Genomic DNA, 9,134 nt, shown 5'->3' with positions numbered 1-9,134 from the left:
TAATGTGAAAACTTATACTTGGACCAGGAGGCAGTCGTCAGAACAGAGCAAGGGAACACTGCATGGTTCAAAATTGGGAAGGGTGTACGCCAGGGATGCATCCTATCTCCTATCGCCATACCTCTCAATGCAGGGATGAATTATTTTTGGGTACACTGAAAACCTGTCAATACTCTAGATGTCCAACAACTGGGACCTGGATGAATCAACTCAGACACACAACCTGCTATTGCTACAAAGAACAAGGATATTTGTCTGTGTTGATGTGAAAAGACATCCATAATAGGTAGGTAAAAAACTCATGCTGCAGAATCAGTTGTAGGAGGAATCTCAATTGGGTATTAAAAAAAAATCCAAACAACTATGAGATATCATCTCATCCCAGGAACAATAGCAAAGTTCAACAGAGCAGCAAACAACAAATGCTTGAGAGGTTGTGGAGAGACTGAAACCCTTATCCACTGCTGGTGGGAGTGTAAAATGGTTCAACCATTATGGAAGGTGGTTTGGCACTTTGTCAAAAAGTTGAAAATAGAAATACCATTTGATCCAGCATTTGCACTGCTGGGAATATACCCTAAAGAAACCAGAACTGCCTTCCAAACAGAGGTATCAACATCCATGTTTATTGTTATGTTATTCACAATAGCAATGAGATGGAAACAACTCATGTGCCCACTAACAAATGCATGGACAGAAAAACTATGGTATATATTCAGACAATGGAATTCTCTGCAGCACTAAAAAATAATGAATGTGTAAAACATTACTTACACAACATGGGTGACTCTGGAGGACATTTTGCTGAGTGAAATGTTTCAGGATCAAAAGGACAAATTCTGCCTAACACCACTGTTATGAAGCAGAACTAACATGAGGGGCTGGGAGGAGAACAGGATATATTTCATAACTTTTTCCCCTACAAAGATCTTGAAAGGCCCTAACTAAGCCCAGTCCTGAGGTCTAGGAGAAGGCCTGGAGTGGAGTGATGTGAGAGGTAGAAACAATCCCTTTTCACTATCTGAACTTTTACATTCTTTGTACTGTGGAAAACCCATGTTCACTTAATATTAAGCTCAAAATTACTCCTAAAAACATTTCTAAAAATAATAATCCATCTCATGGAGAGCAGAGAAGGAGCTGGGCGTTTTTTTCATGAGCTTCTCTCATATTTGTCGCCCCATCCCATAGCAATCCATCATTTCACCCCTCACACAGCTCCCCTTACCTTGGAATAAGCCTTCCCGCCTTTCAGCTCCTGCACAGGGGGGAAGATACAACAGGGGGGTGATTAGAGAATCCAAAGGACAATGTGGGACCATCCCAATTTCCCTCAGGAGTGACAAGCTGAGGAATAGTCCTGGAGCTCCTTCCCTGGCCCCACGGGCCCCAACTTTACCTTGCGCACAGACACACGGAAGATGCAGGGGTCCAGCAGGCCAGTGGCCGGGTTGGCACTCATCTTACACACAAAGGTGAACCTCTTCCGCCATCGTACACAGTTCTCCTGCACCTCTTCCCTGTGGATCAGAAGCACACCATAGACACACAGATTAGCCCTGTCAAAGGGACCCCAGGTCAGCAAATTTACCTCTAGGGAGGTACAGGTGGGGGTGCATGTGTGAGGGACCTACTGCAGAGGGAGTGAAAGGACTGAGTACTCTCACATCTTGCTTCATATCAGAGAGAGACTTAGTTTTCACAATGAAAATGTGCTTTTGGGGTTAATAAAGTGTAAAAACACAAGGCGAGGTAAAGTAAGGTGGGGACAGCTGACCATTCCTTCGGTCCAGGCACTGTCCTCTCATCCCACAACCCTGCTCTGTGGCTCTGGGTAGCTCCTTCCACTGGTGCTATTCCCTCACATTAGCTAAGCTTCTCCAAGTCATTTCATGGAACCCTCACAACTCTCTTCTCAGGAGAGAGTCCAATACGACTCACAGTGACTATCAACCACAGATCTGAACCCCGTCCTATCCTGTGTCATACTCATCATCTCTGACATACTTGAGCCCACTGCTGCCATCACTGTGTCAATTCACCTTGTTGAGGATCTTCCTTTCTGTCTTTTGCTAACTCTCCACTTTTCCAAGCATGAAGCCCTTTCCAAGGAATACTATCAACCTATTTTACAGATTAGGAAACTGAGGCGAAGAAAATAGTCAACTCGACCTGACTCCAGACTTACCTTCCTCACTAGTAAGAACAATAATGGCAACAGTAATATAGCAGCTAACACTCATAGGGGGCTCTGGTGGCTTAGTGGTAAGGAAATGTGCTGCCAATGAGCAGGTATTCTGTTTGAATCCACCAGCCGCTTTGTGGGAGATAAATGGGCCAACTCCTCCCATGTGATTTACTGCCTGTAAAAAACCTGCTGGAGGGTCAGTGATGAGTTGGCTGGGATTGTAGTTGCAGCTCTTTGCCACTAGGCCACCAGAGCTCCCCTATGATGAGTTGACTGGGACTTGATGGCACACAACAACAATAATCACCTTTATATGGCCGTTACTATGTCCTGGGCATTCTTTAAAGCCCTTAACAAAAGCCAGCAGTTCCTGAAGACTGCTCTGTGTACTGGGGACACCAAAACCTGCCAACAATTCCCGGTGCAACTGCTGACATAAGGGATTCTTCAGTCAAGGAAAACAGAAGCCTTGAGGGCTAAGATCCTTGCCAGGGATTTGAACCCAAGCAGTCTGGCTCTAGGTGCTACATCAGAATCAAGTCATCAATTCGAGGATCTCAGCTTTCCTGACACAACTGAAGGTTTGATCTCCCAAGCCTCCATATTCCTGCTGGAGAGCATGACAAAGCTGGATAAATATGCAACCTTTGAAAAGGGAAGAACTAGGGAGGTCTGGTAGTCTAGTGGCAAGAAGCGGCACTGTAATCCCAGAGACTTGCAGTTTGAATCCACCAGATGCTCTGCTGGTGAAGGAGGGACAATCTCCTGTACCAGTCAGATCCAATTTGACGATACACACAAACACACACACAAATAAAATTTTAAAAAAAAAGAAAGAAAAGTGAGGAACTCTATACTCTCCAAGTGGGTGGGAACTGGTAGGTGCAGCTCATCCAGGTCTCTTGGGGTGCTGTGGGGGCCCTGGCAGAATCCGGGGGCAGCAGCATGCAGAAGAGATGAGCTCTACATCCTGCACGACGCTCAGCCTCCTACAGTCCACCAAGCAGGGCCTGTGCCAAGGCAGGCAGCCAGGGAAGAGAGAGGGTAGTGTGGAGACCTAACCACCAGCCACATCCCACTGACCCAGGACATCCAAGGGGACAGCTGAGAAAATGACCTCTCTAAACGCTAAGTGACCTGAGTGGCACAGGTTAACTGTGAGCCTGGGGCCTGAGACTGAGAGAGAGCATCTCCTGAGCATCATCTTGTTTGCTTCTCATGCAACTTTTTAGGGCATCTTTGTTTACCTCCTTCTACAGCTGAGGGTACCAACATGCAAACAGAAAGCTATCTGCCAAAGATTACATTCTCAATAAATGAAAATACAGGATCTAAACCCAGACCTATTTGCCTTTAGGGCCAGAGCACTCAGCCACGGCCTTGGCTCCTGGGCCCCAGAACCTAGGAAAGTCTGACATGGAAGCCTTAGGTGTTAGGAGCTGGCAGTGTGCCCTGCCATGCACATCCCTGTGTATCTACACATCTGCGTGCCAAGTATGTGTCTAATAATGGGCTACTGCACTGGGCTTTATTCAGACTGAATTCTGACAGCCAACCCAGTGAAAAATTCATGTTACCAGGCGCAGCTGGGGACAGTGGGGGCCATTCAAGCTCAGATCCAAATGAAGCATGGAGTAGCCAAGTCAGAGACAGTTCAAGGCAAAGAAAACAGCCTGAGTCAAGGGCAAATGTCCTCCACATTCCATGGAGGAGTCTGTTTCCTTGGCTGGTAAAATCCCTGGGGCTGAGCTTTCTACAAGAAGCTTCCTCCAGTCAACCTTCTGATTCTACAAGGCCTTGATGAAAGGCACTGGGACTCAGGCCAGAAGATCTTAGCTTATAGCCTTTATGTTCACTGGTTGGCTCAGACTGGGGCTGGACCTCTCTGTTCTCCTCTGTAAAATGGGAACACCAACCACTCCCTCACAGCCAACCAACCACTTTCTCACAGCCATATCTGGAGTACTCAGGGAAGCTGAACCTCACAAAGTGCTTGGACTTGTGAGGAGAGTACCTGAGAGCATGTTTCATCTAATGAAGATGCTGGGATATAGGAAGACTCAATCAGCAGCATGCTCTAACTTCTTTAGAAGGGTGAGTTCCACTAAGTTCTTATAACCTCCAGAATGGGAAGAAGCAACAAAGGTCAGTGCCCGAAATGAGGGGGAGGAAGAGAGAGTACTTGATCAGCCCAGCAGACATGGGTGGGAATTCTCATGAAGCAGTTAAAGAGGAGTGGGGGCCCAAGGCGGGGGCATCAGCTGACTCAAGTCATGCTGCATTCATTCATTAAAAAGCAAAACCGAAGCTGACATCCAAGCAGATATATGCACACCCATGTTTATTGCAGCTTTGTTCACAATAGCAAGGAGTTGGAAACAACCTAAGTGCTCATCAACAAACGAATGGCTAGAGAAGCTGTGGTATATTCGCACAATGGAATACTATGCTGCATTGAAAAATAAGGAACTCATGCAATATTATTCAAACTGGTTGACTCTGGAGAACATTATGCTGAGTGAAATATCCCAGTCACAAAAGGACAAATATTGCATGATGCCACTGTTGTAGAATGGGACTGTCCTTGGGGTTGGGGAGAGACTGAGTAAGATGGGTTCAATAATGTATACTGCACTGAAACTGAGGAGGGAGAAAACTGTTTAAAAGAGATATGTGACTAGGTATTTCTGTCATCACAGGAGTCTAGAGTGATGGCTACATGGTGGAGGGGACCTGGGGGAGGGTTTGTAAAACAATGAAAGAATCTTTTCTTTTACTTTTCCATAATTTTTGACTCTTGTACTTATAATTTGTTAGTTAAATTTGTGTCTTCTAGGTTGCAACACCCCCATGATACATCTTCAAGGATATGAACATGTATGGCTAAGCACAATTAATAACAGTGCATCTAAATTCCAAAATAAATCTCCATAATAGTCTATGTGTTTCCTACTGCCAAAGGGGCCCTTTAGAGTAGTGAGAGAAGATCTTTACCCTGAAACCCACAGCGTCCCTTTTCAGCAGGAAGTAGCTAAGAGAATACGCCATCCCCTTTCCCTTATGAATCAAGGTGAAGTCTCTCTCAGGGAGGAGTGATAGGGAATGGCAAAGGACACACTGACAAAGGAGATTAATCAGAACTGGCTTTGACAAGCACTGTGGCAATTGGACAATTAAAACAGACATTCGGTGGGCGGGGGAAGAAGAACAAACTGGGGAAGAGGTTAGAGAGAATGGTACAGCAATGAAGGAATGAAAACCCCAAATCCCTGTAAATGTTCATTAATACTAATAAAATTTAATAATAAAAAAAGAAAAAAAAAGCAAAACCGAACATCAACTGTGTGCCTGGACATGAGCTATGTACTAGAAAAACAGTGGTGAGCAGTTTGCATTCTAGTGGGGTGAAAAGACAAGGATCAGCCTAAGCAGAAAAATACATGGTAGGTAGTGGAAAGGAAGATGAAAACTATATTGGCAGATTAGAGATAATATGAAAGAATTTGCTGAAAATGACCTGAACAGTGTTTGGTGGAGCTCCCAGTTTAAGACAACTTTGGAAGCAGAAGTGGCATCCATTTCCTAAACAACATGCCTCTGGAAACTCTATGAACTTTGATAAACGATGACAGTTATAGAAAGGCTTCAGGCCTATTGTTAATAGGGTCACTATGAGTTGTGCTTGACTCAATGGCAATCAACAACAACCACCAGAACAAATAAATTCAGTATGCTTGTAGAATATATGGTTAATATATAAATAACAATTGTATTTCTAATTAACAATCCAAAATGAAAATATAAAACAATTGCATTTGTAATAACATTAGAAAGGATAAAATAATGATAAATGGAAAGATGTCCCATGTTCATGGACAGAAGGCAATAATACTGTTAAGACAACAATACTCCCAAACTGATCTGGAGTGCCAGTGTAATCCCTATCCAAATTCCAAAGGTGCCTTTGCAGAAATTGACAAATTGATCCTAAAATCTGGAAATCCAAGGCACTATGTAATAGGAGTAACAATCTTGTGGGGAAAAGAAGCTTAAAACCCAAAACAACAAAAACAAAAACAACCACATTTCTTTATTAAAATGTCTTAATAAAGCTACAATAATCAAAACAATATGGTTCTGCATAAAGACAGTTATATAAATTAACAGAACAGAACTGAAAGTCCAGAAATAAATGCTTACATTTATAATCAATTGATTTTCAACAAGAATGTTAAAACAATTGCATGGAGGAAATATGCTTTTAAACAAAAAGTGCTAGGTCAACTGAAGAGCCACACAAAAGAATGAATGAACTAGGACTCAAATCTCCAACAATATAGAAAAATTAACTCAAAATGGATCACAGATCTACACGAAAGAAAACTTAGTATTCAAGAAAAGCACACCAAAGGACTAAGGACACCAAAAAGAGAAAAAACACAAAAGAAAAATTTGAACCACAAATGTAAAGCTTTAGTGTCTAAAAGGACACTGTTGTTGTTGTTGTTATGTGCCATCAAACCACCTGTGACTCATAGCGACCCTATGTACAACAGTCTTGAAACCTGTTCTATCCTGTGCCAATCTTATTGTCTCTGATACATCTACCCCAATTAACCCAGGCACGGAATCAATCCATCCCACAGAGTATCTTCCTCTCTTGAGCTGTCCCTACACCTTCCCCAGAATGATGTCCCTTTCCAAGGACTGGTCTCTCCTTGCAACATGCCCAAAGTATGTCAGACAAAGCTTCAGAATCCTTGCCTCCAAGGAGCAGCCTGGTCTCACGCTAAGATGAACCTGTTTGTTTTCCTAGCAGTCCATGGTATATTCAATACTCTTCTCCAGTATCAATGCTCAAAAGCATCAATTCTCCTTCTATCATCCCTATTCATTGTCCACCTTTCTGATGCATAGCAAGTAACTGCAAAGACCATGGCCTGGATCAGGTACACCTTAGTCTCCAGACTAACATCACTGCTCTTCAGTACCTTGGAGAGTTCTCTGACAGCAAATCATCTTTTTATTTCCTGGCTGCTAGTACCAAGAGTGCTGATTGTCTCTATAATAGTCTGTGTGTTTCCTACTGCCAAAGGGGCCCTTTAGAGTAGTGAGAGAAGATCTTCACCCTGAAACCCACAGCGTCACTTTTCAGCAGGAAGTAGCTAAGAGAATACGCCATCCCCTTTTCCTTATGAATCAGGGTGAAGTCTCTCTCAGGGAGGAGTGATAGGGAATGGCAAAGAACACACCGACAAAGGAGATTAATCAGAACTGACTTTGACAAGCACTGTGGCAATTGGACAATTAAAACAGACATTCGGATGGCGGGGAAGAAGAACAGACTGGGGAGGAGGGTAGAGAGAATGGTGCAGCAATGAAGGAATGAAAACCCAAAATCCCTGTAAATGTTCATTAAAACTAATAAAATTTAATAATAAAAAAAAAGGAAAAAAAAGAGTGCTGATTGTATAGCCAAGCAAACGGAATCTGTTAACAATCTCAATCTTTTCAACATCTATCATGATGTTGCCAATTGGCCCAGCGGTGAGAATCTTTGTTTTCTTGATGTTGAGCTTTAATCCACATTGAAGGCTGCAGTCCTTGACCTGCAGCAAGCGCTTCAAGTCCTCCTGTTTCAGGAAGCAGGGTTATAGCATCTGCATAATGCAGATTCTCGATAAGTTTTCCTCCAATCCTGATGGCACATTTCTCCTCATAGAGTCCCGCCTCCCAGATAATCAGTTCTGCCTAGATTGAAAAGATATGGAGAAAGGACACATCCCCCATGTACAACCTTCTCAATTTTGAACCATGCAGTGTTTGTTTCCTTGCTCTGTTCTGACAACTGCCTCCTGGTCCAAGCATGGGTTTTGCATAGCATGATCATCTGTTCTGGGATTCTTTTCAGAGTCAGCCACAGTTTGTTGTGATCCACACAGTAAAATGCCTTTGCACAGTCAAGAGAATTAAAAGACAATGCACAGAATAAAAGAAACTATCTGCAAACAAGTAACTTAAATCTAAAATGTTTAAGGAACTCTTTCAACACAAAAATAAAAAGACAAATAAGTTAAAATATCACTAAGAGACTTGAGTAGGCATTTATTCAAAGACGACATAAATGGCCAATGTTGCTATGTTGTTGTTGCTAGATGTTGTCAAGTATGACTCATAGTGACCCTATGAACAAAAGATGTGAACCTTCCATTCTGTGCCATCCTCACACTGACACACAAGAGCCCATTCCTGGCTGAGGGTCTTCCTCTCCTTTGCCACCCCTCCACCCTTCCTAGCATCATGTCCTTTTCCAAAAAATAGTTCCTTCTAGCAACATGTCCAAAGTATGTGTGGTGAAGTCTCATCATTTTTGCCTCCTAAGAGCACTCGGGCTGCAACCTCTCCAAGACATACCTGTTTTTCTCCTGGCCGTCCATGGGAGATGTTCAGTGCTCTTCTCCAACATCATAGCTCAAGGGTGACAATTCTTTTCCTGTCATCCTTATTCACTGTCCAGCACTCAGATGCACAGCAAGTAATCAGAAAGACTGGCCTGAATCAGACACATGTTAGTCCTCAAACTGACATCACTACTCCTCAATAATTTGGAGAGATCACTAGCCTGCAGATTTTCCCCAGTGTAATGAGTCGTCTTATTTCCCCGTCTGCTGGTCCCAAGGGTGTTACTTGTTGATCTAAGCAAGATGAAACTGCTGAAAGTTTCAATCTCCTCTCCATCCATCATGATGCTGCCTATTGGTCCAGTGGTAAGAATCTTTGTTTTCCTGACATTGAGATAGAATCCACACCAAAGGGTAGACACCTTGATCTTCTTCAAGTGCCTCAAGTCTTCCTCACTTCCATCAAGTAAGGTTGTGTCATCTGTATAACGTAGGTTATTGATGAGTCTCCTCCTCCAATCCTGATGCCACACTTCTCCTCATAG

At 43.2% G+C, this 9,134-nt stretch overlaps 1 protein-coding gene across 1 annotated transcript in view; it reads right to left on the bottom strand.

Annotated features, from left to right (window-relative positions):
- FAM102A (family with sequence similarity 102, member A) overlaps nucleotides 1–9,134 on the bottom strand; it is a 43,455-nt gene that overhangs the window by 11,714 nt on the left and 22,607 nt on the right. Inside the window, exons 2-3 of the mRNA XM_006892520.1 lie at nucleotides 1,400–1,520; nucleotides 1,229–1,258 (exon numbers count right to left, since the gene is read on the bottom strand). Of these exons, the coding sequence (XP_006892582.1) occupies nucleotides 1,229–1,258; nucleotides 1,400–1,520 (151 nt within the window). The remainder of the gene's footprint in view (nucleotides 1–1,228; nucleotides 1,259–1,399; nucleotides 1,521–9,134) is intronic.

This window comes from Elephantulus edwardii, unplaced genomic scaffold (genome assembly GCF_000299155.1).
Source record: "Elephantulus edwardii isolate Elephantulus edwardi_28Jun2011 unplaced genomic scaffold, EleEdw1.0 scaffold00116, whole genome shotgun sequence".
In the NCBI taxonomy this organism is placed as follows: domain Eukaryota; kingdom Metazoa; phylum Chordata; class Mammalia; order Macroscelidea; family Macroscelididae; genus Elephantulus; species Elephantulus edwardii.
The sequence above is the reverse complement of the archived record's forward strand: the minus strand, read 5'-3'. Positions and strand labels throughout refer to the sequence as shown.